General features: G+C 39.2%; 1 protein-coding gene and 1 pseudogene across 1 annotated transcript in view; one reads left to right on the forward strand and one right to left on the reverse strand.

Annotated features, from left to right (window-relative positions):
* COLEC12 (collectin subfamily member 12) overlaps window positions 1-26,750 on the reverse strand; it is a 168,748-nt gene that overhangs the window by 27,057 nt on the left and 114,941 nt on the right. Inside the window, exons 3-5 of the mRNA XM_011360493.2 lie at window positions 15,252-15,374; window positions 6,054-6,152; window positions 4,109-5,155 (exon numbers count right to left, since the gene is read on the reverse strand). Of these exons, the coding sequence (XP_011358795.1) occupies window positions 4,109-5,155; window positions 6,054-6,152; window positions 15,252-15,374 (1,269 nt within the window). The remainder of the gene's footprint in view (window positions 1-4,108; window positions 5,156-6,053; window positions 6,153-15,251; window positions 15,375-26,750) is intronic.
* On the forward strand, window positions 5,875-5,993 carry LOC111739941 (annotated as a pseudogene).

A 26,750-nucleotide genomic window follows, 5' to 3' on the forward strand; every position in this document is an offset into this window, starting at 1 on the left:
AATCCTGCTCCATCCTGCTTGATCCCATTCTTTCCTCATCCCCAGGGACAAGATCTGCTTAGAGAGAAAAAGGAAAGGCCCTCGAGATGAAGTGTGGAAGGAAACTCTTGCATTCAGAAACAGTTCCTTCTCCAGTCTCTTTCTCTTGAAATACCTATTGGGCATTTCTGTTCTGGAGGAAGTTGAACAGCTTGAGTTGAAAGCAGGTAGCTTGGTTGGCTTGAGAAGTACTCAGGTCAACTCACAGAAAGTGCAGGTAATGATAAGACCAAGAATAAATGTAATATGGGAAAGCATATGTGAAAAAGAGAATATTCAGAAACCAAGCTCTGAGGCATTTCAGAACCATTTAATAGACATCTAATAGACATCTCCCACTCATTCTAATAGACATCTCCCACTTAATGTGCTTGAATGGGCCTCCTTTTTTTGCACCTCCCTGGTCTGTACCACCATCCACCTCCGGAGGCAGCCTGTTCTCTCTTTCTCTCAGTCCCTACAGCCAATCCAAACTTGTCCAGCCATACAAACCAGCCCTTGACCCTATATTCAGTTTCTGTCCACCTCACCTCCACCTCTACAACACACAAGTGCCTCCTGGCTGTTCCTTTGGGCTTGGGACACTGGATAGGAAATTCTAGGGTCCTGGGCACCAAATAGGGTCAAGAATGGGTTGTCATGGGCTCTCAGTACTCACATTCCTTTGAGCCTGTGGATTCCTTTGCTCGGCAGGACATGGCCAGAGGAGGCTGGTCAGAGCCTTCCACAGCCGGGCCCTGTTGTCTGGGAAAGGGCAGGCTGCCCTTGAGTCTGCCTCCAAGACTCTGCCTGAATGAGACTTACTTCTTTCCTCTCCACTTCTACCATCCCATTCTAAGTCACCCACAATTGGTCCATAGCTTCTCACTGGACCCCTGCCTCCATACTCACTGCACTATAATGTACTTTCTCCCCAGCCCCTCAACATCCTTTTAAAAATATGAATCAGGTCATATCACCTTACTTAAAACCTCTTCCTCACACTTAGAATGAAATCCCAACTCCCTACCTCACAGACATCCGCAGGGGCAGCTGGGAGCAAGGAGGAGGGGTTTGCACTTCCAGGGAGTATCAACGGGGTCAGCAGCATGGGCTTTGGCATCACAGTCCGGGCTCAGATCCTGTTTAGCTACCTATCATTTCTTAAGTTTCAGCAAGTTCCTTGAACCTCTCTAAGCCTTAGTTTCCTCATCTATAAACTGGTGATGGTTTTATAAGTACTTGCCTTATAGAGCAGTGGTCAGGATCCACTGGGATGGTTTGTGAAAAGCATTCAGTACTCATACTCCATGTTAGTTGATAAAAATAATCAGAACAATGAAAACGTTAACTAATTTAAAGCCAGGATCTGAATCTTCAACCATGAGCTTTTCATACACATCTTTAGTTGATAAGCTATGCTATATGTAAACTAAATATGTCAAAAGTTTCCTTTTATAAGAGACATTAACAATTAAACCAATAGGATAATAAAACTATGAAATTCATAACTAGAAACTCTCCTAAATATCATGATAGGATTATCTAAGGTATTATTATTCCAAGAGACATTTAGGAAACTTATTTTATGAGGTTGCAGATCTGCCCTCATTCTGAATTTAGGCTGAGAAAAAATAGGAAAAAGATCGAACAGGGTAGGACTTTTTCATCATTTGAAAGCCCATCCCTTATTCAGAGTATGACTTGTACTGATATCTCTGACTTGGAGCTGTCCAGCCCCTCTAGAGTTTGGGCACCCCTACTGTTCAGGGAAGCCATTATATTTTCAGGCAACACCAATTTTTGTAAGATCATACAAAATTAAAATTTCTATTTAATGAATATACTAGTTTTTGTTTTATCCTCTGAAGCTCCTCAGATGTTATTTAAAATCTCTTCCACATGATAGCCTTTTTTTTAAATTTATTTTTTTTATTATGGTGACATTGGTTAATGAAATCCAGTAAGTTTCAGGTATATAATTTAGCAGTAAGGTATGTGTATGTGTGTGTGTGTGTGCGTGTGTGTGTATTGCATTGTGTATTCACTGCCATGATAGCCTTTTAAAGAGTTGTAGACAGTTGCCTTGTTCTCCACTAAGCAGTCTCTCCTCTAAGTTCTCAAGTCATTCAATCCTTCCTCACAGCACATGGTTTCTGGAGTCGTCTTGCCATACTGAAATTTCACCTCCCTCGTTCTGGGTATTACATTTTTATTAATATAGTCAAAGATCACATTAGCTTCCTTGGTAGACACATTTAGTTGCTCACTGTCAACTAAAACCTCCATGCTTTTTATGCATACTTCCTCTAAGCCATGCCCACCATTAACATTTGTGTTTGGTCTTTTTCATTCACAAACGGGACTTTATACATATATTCCCTATCTATTTCATTTTGTTGGCATTGTTTCACTGTTTCAGCCTCTCTAGATCATTTTGAATTATGATTACATCATCCATTAGTATATAGTTTCATGTCACACAGGTCATTCATATCCTCATGCTAGTCATTGACAAAGCTGTTGACCAGGGCCCTGCCATCTACCACTCAGACCTGCCTCCAGGCTCACAGGGGGCTCATTAACTACCACTATTTATACTCAGTCATTCAACCTGTGTGGCAGACACACCCCAGGTCGATCCCCAATGACTCATACCCTTGTATAATCCCTTCCCCTTGAGCGTGGAACCTGTGATTTGCTTCTAACCAATAGAATAAAGAAAAGGTTATGGGATGTTACTCCCTTGACTAGGTTATGTTATATAAGACTCTGTCTTATCAGACTGGAGGGAGACAGACTCTGTTGCTGGCTTTGAAGAAGCTTCAGTGTTTTGAGATGGCAAGGGACTGTGGGTGGCCTCTAGATGCTAAGAGCGGTTTCCGGCTGACAGCTACAAAGAAAATGGTAACCTCAGTCTTACAGTCCCAAGGAGATAGAGAAATGGATATTTTCCTCATTCAAGCCTCTGATGTAACCATAGCCCCTCTATGAGACTGTAGCCTGGTGAGACCCTAAGCAAAGGACCCACCTAGGCCATGCCCAGATGCCTAACCCACAGAAACTGAGATAATAAATGGGTGTTACAAGCTATTGAGTTTGTAGTAATTTGCTATGCAGCACAAAAACTAATACCACCAAAAAACCCATATATCTATTTCTCTATCTTGTTAAGGCTGTCACTGTCAAAAGCCTTGGTGAAATCCAGACACGTTATTTTTCATTCTACTAATTTAAACAATCTAATAACTTTTAATGTGAGGAAATGTTAGATTTACCTGCCTTCTTCTTAGAAAACTCATTCTGATGATTGCTGCTTCCCTGAAAGCTCACTAATTATCCTTTTAATAATCTCCTCTCAAATCTTTCTTGGGTTGGCCAACCATTCATGCTCATGACACTTGAAAATAGAAATCTCTTAGTGGTAACTCCATAACCTAAAAGAATAAATCTTGCTTCCAAAGGAGCCCAATTGACAATGGCATCTAAATATCTAGGCACTGAGGAAATCCAAATTAACCCATCTTTCATTCACCAAATATTGAATGAAGGGCCTTTAAACAGTGTCCACAAATTCTTAGTTACACATCTTTTCAAGACATGGAGCTTAATTCCCCACCCCCTTGAGTGTAGGTTGGGCTTAGTCACTCATTTCTAGAAACAGAATAATGTAGGAGTGATGGCATATGACTTCTGAGGCTAGATTACAAAAGGCACTGTGGCTTTTTTCTTGTTCCTTCTCTTGGATCACTGGCTCTGGAGGCAGCCAGCTGCCATGTTGTGAGGACACTCAAGCAATTTCACATGGTGAGGAGCCAAGGCTCCCTGCCAAGAGTCACGTCAATGAACCATCCTGGAAGCAGGTCCTCCAGTCCCAGTTAAGGCTTCAGATGACTACAGCCCTATATAATATCTTGACTGCAACCTCATTAGAGATACTGAGCTAGAACCATTCAGCTAAGCTGCTCCTGAATTCCTGACTTTCAGAAACTATGAGATAATAAATGTTCACTGTTTTAAATTGCCAAGTTTTAGGGTAATTTGTCATAGAGCAATAGATAATACAAACAAATTCAGAATTTTCACTCACCTTGTAGTATTGTAAAATTCTTGATGAGCTGACCATGCTTGGAGTCCACCAGCTTCATTTCCTCCATAATCACGGATAAGTTGGCTACTTCAGTGTCTAACCTTGACCTCATCATATCTTGTTGCATCCTGAGAGAAACAGAATCCAAACGGATATTGGCCAATGTGTTATTCAATGAGGTCAGATCATCTGTGTGTTTGGTCAGGGTATCTGTGCAAGTGGTCCTGACTTCATTCAGATTGCTGGTCAGCGTCCGCAGGTGGTGGGCTGTGTAACTGATATTGCTAATGATATTCACGATATCTGTCTCAAAGAGTTGGAAGCGTTCCTCCAGCTGGCTGAACTTGATGGCTGTTCTGTTCTCTGCATCCTTGTGTATATCCTGCAGGTCTTTCAGGTTCTGCTCGTTGGCTTGTGAGGCCGTGGTGATGTTGTCCATCTGACCTGTGAATGAGCTGAGCTGGCTGTTCATATCCTCTAGGGTATCGTTGTTGGCTTTGGCCAAGGCAGTGTTATTGGCAGCCAGCGTCTGCAAGCTCTGAACTTTCTCCTTCAGCCAATCAGTGTCCTTCTTGGCTTGAAGGAAAACCTGCTGTAGATTTTGGAAGTCGTTCTTGATTCGCTGGATAGCCTGGCTTGTGTCATCCACAGACCGCTGCAGGTTGGTGATGAGGTTCCTTTGCTGCACTTGGGTCAAGTTCAGATTGTTGAGGTTCATAATGACCACATTGTGAGAATACATTTGGCTCTGCAGATTGCCCTGCAGCACACTGGTATCTTGTTGTAGATTTGTGACATAGCCATTATACGCCTGGAGGGTTTTGTTTACAGTAGTAATGAGGAAAGAGTTATTCTCCAAAGTTTCTTTCAGTTGACTTTGCCTGTCCACCAGTGCATCCCCACTTGCCTGTAACTTCTCCAGCGTATCTTTGTTCTTGCTGGTCTTTTCCATAATTTCACGAAGCTGTTGTCGAAGATCCAGAATGTCTGATCTGAAGGTAGAGAGTTCTGAGTTGGTGCTTATAGCTTTCTTCCCAGTTTGGTCCCCTGAAATAAGATATATTTGTTACTTAGATTGGTGATATGGAGAAGTATTCATGTGTGGTTAAAGATCCCAAAGAGATTTAACTGGTATGCACTATATTTTAGATATAAAATTTGTGGTATATGCAGACTGCTCTGCACTAGTAAAATCCACATCTCTTAAAACTGGATGCTGGGGAATTGGAAAGGGTGCTGAGTACCAAGACTGACCAATCTGAATGAACATTTTTCTCAAATTGGGAAGGGATATTTACTTGATTCTAGAGCACTGAGCAGGGTGAAAAGAAAGGAATAAACTCTTTGTTTTTTGTTAAATTCACCCAAATTCCTTTTTAAAAAAATGAAAACAAAAATCAAAGGATAAAATAGGCTGGAATCTTTTATTTTTAAAATTAATTTCTATAATTCTTCTATGCAGTTTAAAATAATTTAAATAATAATTTACTAAGAATTTTATAAAAGAGTATTTAGTAAAGAGTATTTGTGTGTGTGTGTGTGTGTGTGTGTGTGTGTGTGTGTATCAGGACTGATATTCAGATTTTATTTGGCACATAACTGTGGTTTCTCTTTTGGGGAGATTCAACTCCGAAATTGGGCCTTAACTTAAAAATGTAAAAGTCCTTGAGTTAAATCATCAGAAAGGATTCAACATACAATACAAACATTTAATGTCTTTTTGAGTAAATGGGTGTTTACAACAACATATTCTAAAAAGCCATGGTCACTACGGCCATGCTGTGCTGAACATGCCTGATCCCGCCTGATCTTGGAAGCTAAACAGGGTTGGGCCTGGTTAGTACTTGGATGGGAGACCACCTAGGAATACCAGGTGCTGTAGGTATATTAAAAAAAAGCTGTGGTCATTTATACAAAGTAGATGATTCACTCCCATTCAGATTACCTAATTTTTTCAGGTCGCTTTCCACTGCTGTGAGCTTGTCATCATAGGTTTGGCGAGATGTCTCCATGCCACCTGTAACATTGTCCATTTTCTCTACAACTAAGATTTGGAAATCAATGCATTAATATACATATCTGCTGAAATTTTATTTTTCAGTTTCAACAAGAGATCATTTCATTATAGAATAAAGGAAACAGACTGAAACAAAGAATATAAATGAAATCAAATCCTGTGTGGGGAAAAGCATTCTTTTAGAAAAAATGAGTTATTTGTCTCAAAACCCACTGGCAGTTTACTTGTAAATGGTTTTTGTTGTTGTTGTTGTTGTTTTTAGTTTAAACAACAAACATTTCTCACAGTTCTGGAGGCTTGGAAGTTCAAGATCAAGGCATTTACTCTTTTGGTGTCTGTCTGGTGTGGGCCCATTTCTTGACTCATAGATAGCCATCTTCTCACTCTGTGCTCACATGGTCTTTTATAAAGATACTACTCTCATCCATGAGGGCTCTACCCTTATGACTACATCACCTCCCAAAGGCTGCTGTTCCTAATACCATCTCATTGGGTATTTCAACATATGAATTTTAGGATACACTCAGTCCATAGCACATACCAAGTATTTTCTGACAACAATGGAATGATATTAATAGCAGAAGGGAAATGAATATCCACAAACATGGGAAAGTTCAAGAACACAGTCTTCAACCACCACTGGGTCAAAGAAGAAATCAAAAGGAAAATTAGAAAAGGTCTTGAAACAAAAACAAAACACCAAAATGCATGAGATGTAGCAAAAGCAGCAGTAAGGGGATAGTTTATAGTAATAAATGCCTATATTAAAAAGGAAGAAAGACCTTAAGAAAACAACTTAACTGTGCACCTCAAGGCACTAGAAAAAGGACAAGCTAAGCTCAATGTTAAAAGAAAAAAAGAAATAACACAGATTAGAGCTAAAATAAATGAAATAAAGCATAAATAAACAATAGCTAGAAATCCAAAAAAAGAATGGGTTTTCTGCAAAGACCAAGAAAATAGACCTTTAGCTAAGAAAAAAAGAGAAAAGACTCAAATAAACAACATCAGAAATAGAAGAAAAGTCATTACAACTGATTTCACAGAAATAAAAAGATTTTCAAAAACTATGTACAGTAATACAACAAAAAATTGGATAACCTAGAAGAAATGTATAAATTATTGGAAACATTCAACCTACTAAAACTGAATCATGAAGAAACAGAAAATCTGAATAGACTTATAGTATGGAAACTGAATCAGTAATCGAAAACTTCCCAATAGAGAAAAGCCCAGATCAAATGGCTTCACCGGTAAATTCCACCAAACATTTAAAGAAGAATTAATGCCAATCTTTTTGAAACAATTTCAAAAAATTGAAGAGGAGAAAACACTTTCAAACTCATTTTATGAGGCAAGCATTACTCTGATACTCAAGCTTGAAAAAGACACTATAAGAAACAAAAACTATGGGTTAATATATCTGATGAATATAGATGTAAAAATCATCAGCAAAATACTAGTAAACCAAATTCGACATTGCATAAAAAGGATCATACACCATGACGAAGTCATAATTGGAGATCATTCAACTGTACTGAAGATCTATTATACGCAGGATTCTGCATATGCTCTGGTGAGTTACACTATTCAGAAGCTGAGTCTGTGCCTTAATTGATTATTAGAATAAAATGTCTCCATGGACATTTTGCATAGGACCAAATTTTATGGACCTTTTAGTGTAGACCAATGTCTCTATGGATGTTTTGGATAGGACAAATGTCCTGCAAGCCATAATATAAGGGTTCTAGCACCTAGCAAGCCATCGATAAATCCTTCCTTTTCCACCTCCTTCCCTTGGTGTACTCATTTTAGTGTTATGGGCTTCAGTTATCCTAATAAATTAGGGGACGTGATCTCTGAGGCAACATTAAACTTTTTAATTCGTATGATTTTTAAATAAATTGAAACTTTTAATAACAATCTGTAGGTCTACGAGTCTACCGCTTTGTCTAAGATGAATCAAAAGTCCCTGCAGAAATTAAACCTAACCAAAACAGGGGAAGTATAGATTCGCTCATATTAAAAAGATCGCCGGGTCCAAATTCCTCACTGCTCGAGTCGCTGTGTTTACTGTCACTAAGGCTACAAGATTTTGTTTACAGAAATTTTTTGTAAACTTGAGAATTATGTTTTTAATTCTTCTCATGATTTAGTATTGCCTTGGATGTTTTAAAATTTGTTTGGAACTAATTTATAAATTTTTATGTATAATGAAAGTCCTCAATCTATACTTTTTCCTATGTAGATATTCCCCAACTTAATGATTTTTCGACTCTACGATAGTGTAAAAATGATACCCATTCAGTAGAAACTGTGCTTCGATTTTGAATTTTGATCTTTCCTGGTTAGTGATGTGTGGTACAAGACTCTCTCGTGATGCTGAGCAGTGGCAGTGAGCCACAGCTCCCAGTTAGCCATACGATCACAAGGATAAACAACTGATACTCTACAGTATATTCACTGGGTTAGATGATTATGCCCAACTGTAGGGTAATGTAAGTGTTCTGAGCATGTTTAAGGTAGGCTAGGCTAAGCTATGATAGATTACGTGTATTAAATGCATTTTCGACTTATGAAGGATTTATTGGTATGTAACCGATGGAGGAGCATCTGTATTAGTTTCCAAAGATGGAGTCATAACACTGTGATCATTTACAAAATTTCATCACTCATCATACTCTCTACTATTTCTGGCAGGTGGGACTCACTTATCTAGCAGAAGAGCCCATGGCAAAGAACACCTAGCTCAAGTCTAATCACAAAGTCTCCATAGAATAGTGTTTGCCATTCTCCGTCATACGTTCCACTACCGAGGCCTGAAAATCTGCTTCTCCTTAGTGACAAATGAGTCTATACTTTAACAGTTCCCAAGAAGATGCCTAAGTGGGTTTCCAAACAATAATTTAAAAAGAAGACTTTTTAAAAAACATTTTCTCAATTATACATGATAGGGAAAGTTAGTGATACAGTGTTAAATAAAAACTTCTGTTATAATTCATTCTCAGGAGGCGATAATTCTCTATGGTTATGAGTACACATTTATCTTTCTAAAATGTCTAATAAGAGTATATTTCTCCAAAAGTGGCTCCCTGAGATCCAACCTCCAGCAACTTGGAATGAAGTCTGACTGTCCTTTTTTGCTATCAACAGCTTTTTTAAATAATGACTTTATTTTTTTAAAGCCTTAATATGTTTTGTACATTAATCGTGAGCCAATGGGTCCAGTTTATTGTATTCATTAATTGCTCCACCCACACATGATTGTGTGAGAAGATTCTCCTGGTTTCTGTCAGGAAATAGAAGTACGGTCCCATGTGTCTGAATGACCTAAAGTGAACCAGCTCTGAAGTTCCCAGCACCTTCTCTGGAGAAGGACGGCATGCTCTCCCTCAAGCTTCTACAGTCTAACCATGATGAAGTGTGTGCACTGTACCAAATGCTCTTTCTCACCCAAGCCTTACCATGTGTTCTTCTTTCCACTTAGAATGTTCTTTCCTGGCCTCTTCACCAAGCTAAGACCTATCTACTATTCAAGACTCAGTTCATCATTTCTTGTGGTGAAATACATTTCTTTGCTGAAATACATTTTACAGAGTTCTCTTGGCAGGTTGTCCGTTTTTTATTGCAGGACTTCACCCTGTTGTCATGGCTTGTTTACTATAAGATACTTTAAGGCAGGGAAATTTGTATGCAGTTTTATTTCCAGCTCTTAGCTCAATGTGTGGCACTTATTGGTGTTCAACACAAACTTATTTATTATGCCATTTATTTAAATAAATGAGAACCTGCCTGCTGACTGCTGAAGCCTGTGAGAAATTGGTTGAGCTAGAGGTCAAGCAAACAAACTTACAAACCAACCAACCCAGGGGAGCCTCAGCACTGGAACGAGTATGGCATCTAGTTGAATAATTGTTGTTTTTTAATGACTATAGAAACAGAGAGATATAGTTATGATAATCTGCACCTTAGAGTTGTTTGATGGGCATGTATACTCCTAATCCCTGGAAACTTGGAACAATAAAATATTTCATCTGCATTTTAGCAAAGCTAAACTTTTAAAAATAAAATAGTTCATGTTTATAAGTTTAGGTTCATTTCTGATCCTGAAATCAAAACATATGCTTTTGTCTGCCCTCAAACCACATGCAAGATCTTAAGTCCCGACTTTTTTTCCTGGAAGCCAAAGAAACCTCTAAATATGCTGACAGGCAGTCGTTTTCTACCCTCTCGAATTTTTCTTCCATTTTAGTTAAAACAAACAAACAAACAAACGAACAAACAAACAAACAAAAAACCAGAACAGTCATGGACAGATAATTCAGATTTGCATCGAATAAAAGGAATAAATATATTCATTAAAAAACAACAACAACAAAAAACCTGTTAATTTTCTCTTTGGTGCAGCAAGGAAACTATTTGCCCACAAGTACTAATAAATTGGTTCCATGCACTGAGGCATGTGTCTGTGTTTAAAGCAGTATCTGGGTATAAAGTTGCAATCTGTAGGGTTGCAAAGCTGGCAGCTTGCTTCTTCATAAAAATACTATGCTGATGGAGATCCAGAATCTACATCTGCTGTAACAGTACACAGCATTTTCATTGGTTTTTACTGTTAACTTATTAGCACAAATTCTAAGGATGGCAGAGCCATCCTCTCTTACTCTAGAAACTCCCAGTCTATACATATAGACCTCAGTTTGTAGATTGTTCTCATAAGAGGAAAACAAACATGAAACACAGAAGGGTTACTACAAGTCTGGTTTTTCACAGGCTCCCCTTTTCTAGAAATTGTTTCTTGACTGAATATTTTTCTTCAGAATATCAGTACTTTTGGTGTTATGCATGAAGAGTTGTCCCTCTTCAAGTACTCAAAGCCTAATTCTCTAGGATAATCTGACAATAATACCTTTTCTATCATTGGTATAATTCCTTCGTCTGGGCCACCAACTTGTTCCTTCCTTGATTCCACCCATCTTTTAAGGTCCACTCTAAATGTCATCACCCCATCATGCTAAGCCTTCCCTGGTGATTTGATTCTATACCCTACCACTGAACTGTTATCTGAATAGCAATAATAACAGCCTCTATTTATTGAGTGCCTACTCTTTGAAAGATGCACTGTACCATAGCTGCAGTTAATCCTTACAACTCTTATTTTACAGATGAAGAAATTGAGGCTCAGAGATGTTCAGTAACTTTCCCAGAATCACATAGCTTATAAGTGACTAAGTGGGATACCAGGCCAGGAGATCTAACTCTACAATCCATGCTTTCTCCATAAGTCCACATTGCCTCTCATTTACTCTTTCTTTTTCCTAAATATGGTTTTCTCCAATAAAAATCCCTTGAGGGGAAGGATTATGTCTTCTTCATATTCTCTTTACAGTCATCATTCTCAGATGTTTACTAAGCATCTGCCATGTACATGACATAGTGCTAGACACTGAGGACATAAGAGACATAGCTCATAGCTCAGTCTTTGAGGACAGGGAACAAGAGCAGAACACAGAGATTCTGCCTGGTGCTCACGAGTGTCTGTACCAGACGGACTGTGGTACTCAGGGGGTAACACACCACCTCATTGGTAGCTGAGACTTCTCAGTAATATCAACTACATTCCCCTGGAATGCAATAAAGACATTTCTACTTTGAATATTATTTCAGTTTTCATTACAAAAATACCAAAGATCTGGTTGTGGAATGCAATCCTAGATTCCGATAACAACCACGCAGTATGATTTGATGCACGTTTTGAAAGTCTACTTTGTCATTGCTACTTTGGCAGAGCTTAACAGGAAGGTAAGTATTCTATGACTAGGAATGTTACGTTAAAGGAGATTTTTATTGAGAAAGATTCAGACTACCATAAATGCGTACAGGGCAGGACAACTGAGTAGGTTTTCCCTGTACAGGGAATATTATGGGGGGAAACATGACCCATTGAACTAAGGAGATGGCTTCTGCCTTAGAAGCTCCATTGACTGATGATAAAAGCCCAGGGCACAAGATGAAACAAGCTGTAACTGTCCAAGAAGTAACTTTCTGTAAAGCAGATGATGAGCCTCATGATCACAGCCATTGTACAGACCTATCTGGGTGACTCAGCAGTCCTCTGAATTGTTCAGCAGACTCTCTAGAAGGAACTTAAGTCATATCCTAACTTGTAGCTACATAAGTGACATAAAAGGAGAAGTAAGGAACGATTTGAAGAAAACAGTATGAAGTTGCCTTTGCTGACTCCAGTAAATAAAGAAGTTTCTGTTTTATTTCTTTCAACTTCCCCTTCAGAGAAACATCTTTCACTGAATATTTTTCTTTCTTTCCTTTTTTAATGGAGAGAGTTTCTCTAGACTTCAAAAGGAGATGTGTAAAGTGAAAAGTGAGGCTTATTTTTCTGCCTCTTATAATGTGGGGTCACCAGCATCTTATCAGCAAGAAAGAGGGCTCACTGTATTAAGAGAAAACACATCTGGAAAATATCAACATTTTAGTTCATTAAGGCTGTGTTTGGAAACCCAAACTGCATGTTGTATTATCTTATTTTCATTCAGTAGAGGCCTGAGAGATGGGCACCTTGAAGGAAGGAAAAGATGGGCAAGACGGTCATCCTGCCTTCACTTATCTTGCTTCAATCTCTTCTCTCCTTCATCTTGGTCAGATCACATCCCCAGAGCAAGCCAAGCGATCTCCAGGATTTGGGGTTTCTAGGTAGGACTTTGAGTTGCAGCAATCCCCTAAGTGCAGATTAGCTTAGAGGTCCCTGGACATGGACTGACTGCCTTTACAGAAGTCAGCTCAAATCTACAATTCACCCATCCTCTCAGTAATTCATTCAGCAAATTTGAGTACCATGAGGCTAGGTGCTAGTGGGAGATACAACAAATAAAAGATAGGCTTTTGTCTCCATGGAACTTATAGTTTGTTTAGGTGGTGAGACAGACAAGCCCACAGGCTATAATGTTACAGTGTGGCAGGGGCTAAAAGCAAATAAAAGGTGCTTTGGGATCAAACAGGAGGGCACCTAATTCAGCCTTCGGGGCTTCTTGCAGGACATGTGTACAAGTGAGACGTGAAGAGAAAGAAGTGATTTAGGTAGAGAGCAAAGAAAAGGTGTTCCAGGCAAATGGACCAGCACATGCAAACCAAGCCAGAGCTGAGAAGGGCTTTTCAATGTCATAACAATAGAGGGAGTGTCTGTTTTTTAAAAACAAACAAACAAAAAAAGAAGAAGAAATCCCCTCTCTTTCAGATCTTTCTGAATAATTTTGAAGACATAAAGATCCTAGACCTTATTTCCTTGCAGGAGCAAAAATTACAAAATGCCATATGGTTGTATGCTTGTCAAAACCTTCTCATCTCCCTTTCAGTACTAAATGTTATCTTTCACGGTATCACACAGCACTGATCTCTAAGAATACTTATTAAGTGGTTGTTTGATTCCTTTATCTGGCTTTGCTAGGAAAAGTCATGGAGAAGTGAGTAATGACCTAAAGGAGAAGAGTGTGAATTACCCAGGACATAAAAAACCCTCTTTTTCCCCAGTAGGTTCCCTCTCCCACCTCTGTCCGGCCCTTGCCATGATTTAGTAGCCTGTCTTAATCAGTTACACTGTTAATCCTAGGTGAGATTAACTCATCACAAATGGATAAAATGACCTAATAATTTTCCAAATTTTCATTGTTCAAATTCATCAGTCCATACACTATAGGATACACATAATTTTCCATGTATATGTCCTGGACTACACTGAGCATTTTAAACTTATTTTCCCATTCTGATGGCTAGAACTGTATAAACACAGTTAGGAAAAAGAAAGGAATAGAGTGGTATAGCCACTTATCTGCTGGGACCAACTGCAGGACAGGTGGTTGAATTACATCATCTTTGCTCATCCTAATGACCTTGAAAATTGGCATTATAACTGCCATTTTACAGATAAGAAATTGGAAACCCTAAGAGTGTATGATCCATACCCAAGTTACATAGCCATGCAAAGAACTTAGCATGATGCCTGGCATGCTAGCAAACACTTAATAAACACAATTGTATTACAAATGGCAGAATCAATAACTGATCTTGGACCATCTGGCTCCAAAACCCATTCTTATTCCAATACACTATGTTTCCTCAGGAAACCACTAAACACTGGGAGAGGTGGGAGGACTTACAAGTTGAGAATTCACATTAAATCTTCCTCTCCCCAGGCCAAGTCCATGGGCCAAGGTATGGAGAAGGAAACGTGTGGGATTCTCCACTGTTCATCTGTCACTTCTGAGGGAAGGCAGCTTAGGTGGCTGCTGAGTGAAAGTTTTGAAGATCAGCAGATTACACTGAAGCTAGACTAGATGTCTGTCTCGTGTATTTGACAGCAAGGCTTCCATGAATATTTCCTATAAAAGGGTTTACGTAGTTCATGATTCTGCATCATGACACCTTCTACCTGAGGTGTCTGGAACAGGTATGGGGCTTGGGGTGGGGGGCACTTTGTCTGTGAGTCTGGAGGTTTCAGGTGAACACCTTCCAGTGACCTTAAACCAGACACACTGAAAGAATGCCTAACGTCCCATAAAGTATAGTTGAGGTAGTGGTGCTGTCTCTGTGTTTAACTTGTACAGAGTAATATTTTTATGGAGCTATATAAACAACACTGACCACAGTAAATGTGCTGAAGAGAAAAAAGGAAATTAGTTGGCTAGTCCCTGGGTGAAATAAGCCTTATATCTCTGGAGATCTTATGTTTGGCTTTTCCTCTGTCAATATAGTTTTCTTGTGTGCTGACTCCAGGGTTTCCACAGGGCCTCTTAGAGATAAGATGAAAAAAGACAGAGGAAGAGGGAGTAGCTGGAAATAGGTGGGAAAAAACAACAAAGACAAAAAAATCTTTATACCTCATAGAGGGTCATTATTACTGTTGAAATAAGTCAAAAAGAACTGCTACTTTCCCCCTTTCAGATCCCACAGCCACAAGAAGCTCAAGACACAAAGATGGAGCTTATGATGTTGCTTAGTTTTGCATCTGAGTTGTATTCATGAACTACTTCATCCTTGAAAACGTGGTTTTTTTTTCATGTTAAGTTAATGAAGGGAAACTTGGTATCTGAAGGAAAAAGGAAAAGTACTTACCTTTGTATCCCAAAATGGCTACTGTGATTGTTAGCAAGGCACACAAAATGTATAATAATATGATAGAAAACTTCAGTGCCCAGTTATTTTTACATTTGGTACATTGTGTTCCTTCCTGAATACCTATAAGAGAAGTCAAATTTTAGTAATAGTGACCAAAAACATTACTTCCAAAAGTATCTTTTTGAATTTTAGTTCAAATATTACAACTAAAAATAATGTTTTATATATGTCTCATTACAGGATGAGTGGCATTTTGAAATTAAATATACTCATCACTTAAGCAACTCAAGTACTTTACATATTACCATTATATTGTTATAATTGTATTTAATGTGATTTGAAAATAGCACATAATTTTCATAAAACTTTCAAACCAAATTTCACTCTAATAACTACAATTAATATTTCAATAAAAATGTCTACAGGACAAAAGATTTGAAATACCTAAATTCACTTGTTTTAGCCATTATTGAACCTATAGCAATTTAAACATAATCAACCAAAAAAACAAATTGTGACTTGTCCCTTGGTGTTTATTTCAGTGGTGTACTACAGCTAGTTCCTTCTGGTTTGCGAGAGTCGATTGTTAAATTTGTAGGAATTTGGGAAGCTGACTGTTAAACTGTTGGCAGCTTGAAATCAGTCCTGGAGGGAATATTTACATGATAATTCCGCTCCCCCCCCACCCCCTTGCCACACCTCGCCCCGAACCGGTTTACAAACATGCCACTGGCTGTAAATGTACTATAACCTGTAGCAGATAATACAGGTAATTTTATGATTAAAATGCTCAATATATAACCATTTTTATACATTACATACATACAGTAAACCAACACTGGCCCTTATTTATCACGGTGATTTAAAAAACAATTATGAACAGCTAGAAAAACCAGATATTTTTTGATAAAAGGAGGTAGACTGCTCACAGTTCAACTTTTGAAAAATATTCTAATCTAAGTGGTAAACCATCATCATTTCTGCAAGTGACTCCAGAAACAAACCCATGAAAGGGAACTTACCATCGGATTGATGAGAAACACAGAAGACGAAGACTATGGACATTTTAATGTGAAAATCACATTGTAAAGAGTACAGGGAGATTCTTTCTTTTCCTGACCTGTTTCCCTATGTGTCAACAGTGCATAAAGGGCTGATCTCCCATAACTGTGCTCAATAACTTTTGATGGGCAGGTCGTGAGGATTAAGCCACAGCCTACGTTTCTCTCTTGGGGTTGGTAATTTTATGCATTGTGCCTTCTTCCATGAAAAGAGCTCTTCAGCTGTTTTTAATGCAAAATTATGAGAGACACAGCATAGAAAAATGACCCAGATTTAACTTTCAGGGTTTAATCAATCCCTTGATGTTCTGAGCTAGAGAGCCAAGGGAAGGGGGCTGAGTCTGTCTGTTCCATGACTTAGAGCAGTGATTCTCAAACTCTGGGGCACATCAGACTCACTTGAAGAGCTCGTTAAAACACAACATTTCTAATTCAGGAAGTCTGAGAAGGTGCCTGAGAATCTGGATTTCCAACATATTCCCAGGGGATGCTGACACTGCTTGTCTGGGGACCATGCTTAAGAATGGTGCTGCTCAAACCATAAGGTGCTTACAAATCGCATTGTTCAAATGCAGATTCTGGATTCTGATTCAGCAGGTCGGAGGTAGGAGCTAAGATTCTGCATAAAGTCCAAGTGACACCTGGTCAGAGAAATGCTTTGAGGAGGAAAGGTTTGGTTTAGAAGATGGTCATGCTGGATCAACATTTGGCTGGCCAATTCCTTAAAGGTAAAGCTATAAAATCAGAGTCACTGATCTAACAGACTAGAGTAGAGAAAATGAGCTTCTTTGCATCACAGTTTTCTCATTTCTTTTACTCCTTTTCCTTCCGTCCTCCTCTAACTGCCACCTAGATATCTCAGCACCACCTCTCATGTCCAAACCCACTCTTGGTACTAGCCCTGCCTAACCAGATCTCAAACTTCCACCCAACCTTCCTATTTCTATCCAACGTAAAAACTGCTACTATCCCAGTTCCCCAGGAGGTTAAACTCAAAGGTTAAACTCAAAGACACCCTGAAGTCTTTAGTACTGATTCTCTAATTCACTCAGTCACTAGGCCCTGCTAATCTTCTTGTGGGATAGTTTTATCATGATTATCTCATCTATAGTTTATTGCTGTTCATTTACTGCCTAAACTGTACCAGGTTCTAAACTAGGTACTTGACACACAGCATTTTTAATCCATATATTAACCCCTGAAGGAGGCAGGTAGTGAGAACTGAAATGTCATTCTATAGACATCGCAGCCAGGATTCAAACCTGGGTCTGTCTGACTCCAAAATCCATGATATCTCCACTATGCCATGGTACCTCTGTCTGGTATTCTTTCCTCTCCATTTCCATTGTCACCATCCTAGTGCGAGATTCTTTAATCTCATTGGAAGATCCTCTTCCATTCCCACTGGAATCCAGCCCCACCCTGTACTAAAATACTGCTATCCTCATGGCAATGCCAAAAAAGAAAAAAACAAAAACATCAAAAATCTTCAACAGCTTACTCTGAACTAGAGGATGAACACACACACACACACACACACACACACACACACACACACACACACACACACCCTCTATCAGCTCTTAGGTTCTTCATAACCTGGCAGTTTAAATGAAACAGACTCTTCATATCCAGTTAGGGTAAAAATATTTTTTGGATTTGGAAAGGAAGAAGTATAGGTAAACCCACAAACATGCCACATTTCATGTTCAGAAACAATAAACTTACTTTGGTAATGAGGGATGACAGACACAGATGCTGATTGACCTCCTGTGGAAAGACTAAATGACACTTTTATAGTTGAGTTGGGGTTGGGGTGGGGTGGTCATTCCTTTTGGATTTTAGGACCATGGTGGGTGAGCTCTTTATACTTTTCCAGAGCTACTTCTTACATTCCATTAGAAGAGCCTCAGAAGATTTGATCAGAGCAGAGATTACAGTAGATAATAGAATCTAGGGCTAGAAGGTTGCTTAGAGGTCATCTGGTCAAGTGTTATTGTATTATTGATGGGGAAAGTGAGGCCGGCAAGATTAAGCAGAATCAGAAGCCACATCAGAAGCCACACGTCCTGATTCTCAATGTAGGAGCCTTTCCCTCCCATCCTGGCCATGTGTGCTAGCACTGTGTTTGCCACTGAACATCTTATACATGTGATATTTGTGCAGATCTGCTCCAGACAGTTGTCAGTGGTTCACATCCTGAAGAACAGTCACTTCCTCACGATGTACATTTCTCATTACTGACTATATCAGCATTTAATCAATATCAGATGGCACCACCTGACCTCCTTTTCCACTTGACACACTTTCTCTTTCTTGTTTTTTCTCTACCCTCTCAGACTTATTTTTAATAAGAATTCTGTTTTATCTTTCTCTCTCTGCCCTCCGCTGGGAGGACATCTGGCCAAACATAGGAATGCCTACTACAAAGAAACCCTGCTGGCTCATGTAGCTGGGGGACCCCTCCTCCTTGAACCTAGATGGTCACAAAAAACATTCAAGAGAGATACCCCCCTGTTACCAGCCTTTGTAGTATTTGTTTTCTTAGCATTACTTTGCAGAGACTGGGGACTCTGTTCCCATTGGAGGGGGTGGGGTAGGAAGGCCAAAGGAATGGATCTGCAAAGTGCTGTGGATAAGAGATTCTAGTGCAGGAAGTGAAGCAGTTTTGCCCCCTTACCTACCACCAAGAGATCTAGCTTATCAAAAAAACCTGGCCCAAACAGCACATTTGTAATTCAGCAGGCCACAGGCAGAGCATGTCTGCAGGTTCCATGCCTTTCCATTCGTTATCCCTCTTGAGCTATCTCCCATTGAACTTGATTCTTGGCTCATGTTCTGAATGTATTTGCTCATGTCCAAGTCTTTATTATACCAAAAAGAAAAAAAAAACAAAAAACAACAAACGTTTTGGGGCCAAGTGAAACCAGAATCACTCCAGTTAACTCCTTAAGTATTCTATGAAAGTTCAGAATAGGCTGACAATTTGGTCCCCAGTGCCCAAACTCAAAGTTCCCTGTGTTGCCCTGTTTCCAATAACACATGTTTAAAGTAAGAAGAGTGGGAGTTGGATGGAGCCACCGATCTGGGGGCGGTTAGCTGGTTGGAGAGAATAATTGGAACACTGCAAGAATGACAGTGCAGACGGCCAGAAGAATTCACCAGCAAGGAGAATTCCTTTCTGCTGTGGTTCCCCATAAAGAGCCCTCCCAAGTGCTGTGGTCCAGGCTCCAATCCAGTCTGTTTTTCCAACCTTTTCGGAAAACAAAAGAGTTTCCTTCAGTATCATAATTTTCTGCCATGTATATCATCGGAGGGCTTGTCTGTTAAAATGGACACATACTGGTCAGTCCCCTTCCTTGTTAGGTGAAGGCTGGCACCGTGGGTGAGTGTGGGGCTCTTCTGGGCTATCTTAATTACCACAAGTGTCAAAAGCTCAGTGGTGTTGCCATAAAGATCATGTTACCAAAGAGAAGCTTCAGAAAGCTGGTAGATTGCAAAATCCAGAAAACCCCAGGTTTGGATCTGAGATTTGCAGTGACCTTTTCATGTGGTTTTTTTATAGTTATTAATCTACTGCCTGGTGGCACATATTCCCATAAGCCCATGAGAATAATTTGGCTCTAACAGTAAAAATGATGATTCAAATAAATTCCTATAATCACAATGCCCTCAAAAGCAACAAAACAGTAAGAGTTAACATCCCGGTAAGTTATCTGGACGTTATGCATTATCACTAGAAAAAGTGTTAAATACATAAAACACTTTATCCCACAAATTAAGTTTTTCCTTATTATAAAGGCTATTTACTAAATGATGGGTTATGATTTAGTTAGTAAAACTTTTTAAAATTAATTATTAATTTAGTTCCCCAAATACAAATCCCAGCCCTTGACACCTTATTACGCCAAGTTTCCTAAACAATGTGGAGAACCATGAAAATGAAAGCAGGACAAGAATTGGTAATGAAATAACTTTCTATGCAAAATAAATGAAGCCCCACAGCATCTGTATTTAGAGAGATGCATCTGCATAAGAAAAATTTAGAAACTTTATGAATTCAAAATCTTTAGCATTCATTCTGAACTTATATTGTGCACATTCTGAACTTATATTGTACACATTTACCAAGGGTATAGTTTTTCCATTAAAGAATTTTCATATATATATGTGTATATATATATGTATGTAGGTATACACACATCTCTCTCTCTCTCTCTCTCTCTCTCTCTCTCTCTATATATATATATATATATGTATATATATATGTATATATATACATATATGTAAAGGCAGTCAGTTCTGATTTGATGTATTATTTTTTAAAACTTATAATTCATGTCCTGCCTACTAAAAAAGTATTGTTGTAGGCAAAAGCCAGATGTAATGATGCCACTCAGAATATATAGTATCTACCAGAATATAGACTGTCTCAAAAGAATGTCATTATCTTCTCTTTGTGGCTTTTATAACAAGAAATCCTTTATTATATGAACTGTACACAAATGCTTTCAATTCTCAGAAAAAGAATCTTCTCTCATTGGGGAGCTCAACCATCACATCTCTCACATTTGTCTCTCCTCACTGGCTCCCTTTCTCTTGGCTCTCTTCCTATTCATTTTATTCTATGGGCACAGAGGGAACTGTCAACAAGCCTGATGATGCATTTCGACAATCCTGACCACTTCATTATCCGGCACTGCCAAACAATGTCCTTATGTGATTAGGCACTGAATATTTTAATTAAAAAGACTCATGAACATTCAGCTCCAGCTTGGGCCACCAGAGTCTGTTGTATAATTGAACGGACACTTGCACTACACAGGTATTTGGAGGAAGGCCATTAGAAATTGTTTAGTAGGTGAGAGTTTGCTATTGCTGCGAATGCAAAAAGGAATTGTTGAGGAAGGCTGTCGTTACAGGCACCCCCACCTGGTTACTTACAATCCAATCCCTTTAATAATCCTGCGAAGTAGGAACTGACCTTAATTTTATAGATTTTAGGAAAGTGGATGACAAAGAGGCTGAGTACTCAAGCCAGTGAGTAGCTGAGCTGAGAGTTAGACCCAGATTTATCACACATTGCTTATCTAAGTTTATTGACTCCCAGAAGTGGAAAGAAAAACAAGATTAAGGATGGCTAACAAGATAAACTGTACAAAGCTGACAGGTTAAGCTTCTAGAAGTGTTACATCAAAATAAAGGAGTGCAGAAACATCCTTCAAATTTGACAGAAAAGAACAGTAAAATTAAGTTCCCAGTAACTTAACTATTACAGGCCTGAAGCTTCTACAGGCTGTAATTACTTACTATTCTGTGGTGACATACTTGAGCAGCAAGTTAATTCCACCCTAAATAAATGCTCATTATCTCTGTGAGAGGTCAGGACTGGGTTGGAGGTTTGGCTGGTAAGGTCTGTGAGCCCCACAGGGAAATCATCCCCCAATGGTGATGGAACTCTTGGAATGGGGTAGGCCAGGAAGAGAAGGTAGCTTTATAATTTCAAGGCAACCATGGGACATGGAGGGGCCTTGCTCAGTGTAAGCCTGAAACCAAAACCGGTTGGTTGCCCCTATTGAGTTTTCTTCCGAAGTTCTAGTACACTGAAATAGGAACCTCAAAAGCCAGTCTCTAATGGTTCATTCATCAGTAGATCCAAATATCTGCTAGTGGTTCAAGCCTTCAGGAGTTAGGTGAGATAAATTAGTGGAAAGGAAGGAGGTGAAAGAATTTATTCAATGGTGATAAAAAATTGACCTCTAGTCTCTTTACCCCCCTTTAAAAAAAGCTGCCTGGAGCATATCAGAAAAACTAAATATTTTTGCAAATACCAGTTTGACCTCATGGTTCAGAAACCCACAGTAGTTCTCTGCTGCCGTAGGCTCAATGCACACTCTGAGATGCTCACCAGCTAGCACCCTCTGACCACACGTGCTCTCAGAAACTCAGGTCCTGGAGGAGCACCAGCTGTCTTCTCAGTCAATGTCCATCTTACCAGTGAAGAAACTGCAGCCTAGTGAACTCCGCTGCCCACTCTGCTTACATACAGGCCAGCCCTGACTTGAAGACTCAGGCTTCTGGATTCTCTGGAAACCGGAGTTTTTCGGATGTCAAAACACTGCCTACTTCACCACACTTCTTTCTTACTACATCCCATTTATTCAAGAAATAAGTATGGAGCATCTACTATGTACCAGGCACTGGGTATAATGATGAACAAAACAGACAACAGTATCTGCCCTTATGGCACTTATGGCCCAGTGGGTGGATATTTTAATACGTTAGAAGGTGATAAATGTTATAGGTATGTGGGAGAGATTGATGGCCATTTTAAATAGAGTGGTCAGAGAAGGCTTCACAGAGTAACATTTGAGCAAAAGCTTGAAGGAGTGTGGAAAGAGCATAGGGGTTCTGGGCAGAGTGCTCAGTGCACTCACTGAAAATTTGCTCACTCCCTTTCTGGGTCTTGAGATTCGTCCTCCTCTTGCCTGCCACACTCTTCCTCTCTACCAAATGACTTCTTTTAAAACCTTACTCACACATAGGTTGGCTATTGCAAATAAGGCTGCAATGAACATAAGGGTACATACATCTTTTCGAATAAGTGTTTTCATATTCTTTGGATAAATACCTAGAAGAGGAATTGCTGGGTCATATGCTAGTTCTGTTCTTAATTTTTTGAGGGAGCTCCGGACTGTTATCCATAGTGGTTGCACCAATTTACATTCCTTTTCTCCACATCCTTGCCAGCACATCTCATCTCTTGTCTTTTTGATAAGTGTCCATTATAAAGAAGATACTGTGTGCGTGTGTGTGTGTGTGAGAGAGAGAGAAAGAGAGAGTGACACAGTGGAATACTCTTCTGATATAAGAAAGATGAAATACTGACATTTGCGACAACATAAATGGATCCTGAGGATATTAAGTGAAATAAGTCAGACAGAAAAGGACAAAAACCACATGATTTCCACTCATACATGAAATGTAAAACAAAATGCTAACAAACAAATAAAACAAAACAAAAACAAACCCATAGATACACATAACAAAATGGTGCTTACCAGAGGGGAAGAGGATGGGGGGAAGGCAAGGTAGGTGGAGGGGGTCAAACATATGATAACACATGGAAACTAGACTTTTGGTGGTGAGCATACAATAGCGTATACAGATATTGAATTATAACATTGTACACCTGAAATCTACATAGTGTTATTAACACCATGTTACCTCAATAAAAACAAAAGAAAACACACACAAAAAACTTACAAATTTCCTCCTCAGTGAATCTTTTCCTAATTAGCCTCCCCGCAAGCCCAGCTTGGCCTGCATCCCTTTAGCGTCTGTGATTCACGATGCATAAATCTATGTTCATTTGTGTGTCTTTCAAATAATTCAAATGCCATCTTCATGGCTACCACCTCCTATAGGCACGGGAATTTAATTTTCCAGCAGTATTATTTTTTTGTTTCTCTAATACTGTGTATGTCATGCCGTTTTCCAAACATCTGACCAGAGTGTAGATCATGGCAGTGAATCTCCCTCACACAAATTAGAAGCAGTGAGCTTCCCCTAGCTCTCAGGTGTGGGAATTTCACAACCTTCTCTCCCACCTTTGTGTCCAGACTTCTAGGTGATGAGGGACATGCTGATTTCACTGTCCTGTAGGCCAGTGTGTACATGTCCTGGGAGAGGCATTCAGCTCGGGCCTGACGGTCAAAACTCAGACACTCAGAACACCTAACTCCCAAACAATCAGGCCTAAAAGGAAGAATTTTCTGCTCACTACAGGGGGTGGGGAGTACAGCGGGATATACTAATCAAAGGTGTCCTTTAGATGCCACCCCAGACTGAAACTAACCCAAGATCTGAAGCATTTCTACATTCTGTGTCCCTCAGCACTCACATAAGTAGATCTGACAGGGCAAAGATGAGAAAAGTGAACCCACAACCCAACACGTGCCTTGAGTGTTGTTGCTTTAAAAAGTGTCCCTTGAGGGGCAGCCAAGGAGCTAATGTAGTGATGATGGGAACCCTGCTGCGCTGAGCAGGTGGGCGAGTCTCAGTTAATGACAGTGTATTTGTTGTTCATCGCAGAAGCAGTGTTGGGGCATGTGGAAATTATGCTGTGAAGCAGGTGCTGGCAAAATAAAAAAGACTAAATCCACTATCTCTCACATACTTACTAGATTTTTAAAAACCAACAGAACCGGTGTTTTGATGAAAAAAAAAGGGGGGCCTCGATATAAATGAAAATATCAATCAGCCCAACAGACATCCTCATTCCTCTATAAATATGTGCTTTTTACTTTCTTCATATGAAGACTATATTTGAGGACACTCAAATGAAGGTAAAAGTGAGCTAAAACAGAGTGACGGATTTGATTGTCGGTGTTTTAAAATAATTATTCTGCACTGAATGTAGCCTGAGTTCTGAACCTTAATGAAAAAATGAGTCAACTGACTTGAAATGACCCAAATGAGGAAAAGTTGGCAAATAAATAACACAGGAAATGGAAGGAACCTGTTTTACAGACTACTGGCCCAGTCGTGAGAGTGTGGCCTCTAAATTTAGTGAAGAGCTAGCTGCCCATTCACCAGCTTGTTATTCACGCTTGTTATTAAAACTGGACAAAGGACTGAGAGAAAAAAATTTTTTCATGGGGCAGACAGCTATGGTTATACAGGTCGAAGGAATAAAATTGGAAAATAAAAATGGAAAACTACTACATGAAAAAGTCAGAGAGCATCCAGTGAATTATAACTGAATGCAAAGTAAATGGAAAATGTATGCGTATTAAGTTTTCCATGCCTTTGTAAACTGTTCATAAAGGACATAGTTAAATTTAGGAAATTGTTTAAAACTGAGATAACTAAATAAAAAAATAAGTACATATATTTGTATCCACACATACGAACCTTCTTCAGACAGTAGAGATGTTTAAAGAAAAGGATTTCTAAGTCAAAATTCAAATTTTCGATTTCCCATAGATTTCTCAGGAGTGTGCTAGAGCCAGCTTATACTGACTGGTGAGAACCAACCGTTTATATCTCGTCACAAATCCATGTTCAGTGACTTTATCAACCTGGTGCAACTGAGCTATCACATTTAAACAAATCAAACAACTGCTCTGTCCATATTGAGTAATCACTTGAGAAGTTCAGAGTCACTGGGCATGGTAGAGAACACACTGGACCTTTGTTCCTTTCTCCCCATCAAGATTAGAGAGATCTTATATGCATTCTTGTTAGTGACATTTGTGCACATCGGATGTTTTGAATTTAAAACTTCCATGGAAGCTTGATAAATTTCAAATTCATAATCTCTATGGGGTGAGTTAATCTTAGATTCCCAGTGAAGCTGATAATGTTTAGGGTTCAATTCCCAACTGTCTATTAACTTCATAACTTGGATACAGGTTTGACTTAACTCTGATCAACTACCTCAAAAGAGAACTTCCTTCTCGGGTGGAAACAATGAACAGGACTAGCCTGATCTGTCATCCATCTGAAGTTAGTGTGGCAGAGTGGGGCACTGGTGAATATGCCTAAGGACAGGCAGTTGTGAAGGACATATTTAGCTTCAGATGGAGTAATCACCACAGAGAAAGGGATTTCAAATGACAAAGAGAAGATACTCTTTGCCTCCTACAATCATACAGAGATTAAAACCTCACCTGCTAGGCAGAAAAAAATCTGAGTCCAAAGGAGCATAAAGCTTCTGTATGTTCATGAGATGCCCAAATGTCTGTGATAGCTATAATCAGACCCAGAGACAGAAATAGCAAAACATTAGAAATACAGTAGTGGGCTGCAAATAATGGAGGCAGAATGCCTTTTAAACTTCACCTTTTATAGCACAAAACGGCAAAATTTGGTCAGGGCCACATTAGCTCTGGCCCATTATTCAATGGAGACCGGAGATGCAGAAAATATATACACGATCTCACATGATATAAAATTCTTAGGGCAAAATCACTTAATTGTATTTTATGCTCAGAAAAATAAATTTTATTTCTGAATTAGGGTTGTAAATTAGCTAAACAGGGTTTTCTCCACTACCCCAGCGAATGTGGAATTTGGTATTAGTATCAGAATTACTCTAATAGGAGTCACTCGTGTATTTGATGTCTATTTTGTAATTTATATTTGTTCACATTAATTCCATAGTTTAGAATATACTGTGAGTTCATTGCTTATTATTCTTTAAAATATCCTGTGATCTCTCCCAGTTCAGAAGTGCTTGTCTTGAGTGGCCACTACATGATGGGATGTCAGGGATAAACTTGGCTTGGCAGACCAAGGATGCACATGCCTTCTGGAATATGACCTAAGCAGGGCTCTTTCTTCTTAGGGCAGCAAAACTTCCCAACCCTACTGCTGGAAAAGCCACTCAAAGCTCAGATCCTATTGATGATGGGCCAGCAGTGTCACCTTA

Source organism: Pteropus vampyrus, unplaced genomic scaffold (assembly GCF_000151845.1).
Source record: "Pteropus vampyrus isolate Shadow unplaced genomic scaffold, Pvam_2.0 Scaffold55, whole genome shotgun sequence".
In the NCBI taxonomy this organism is placed as follows: Eukaryota; Metazoa; Chordata; class Mammalia; order Chiroptera; family Pteropodidae; genus Pteropus; species Pteropus vampyrus.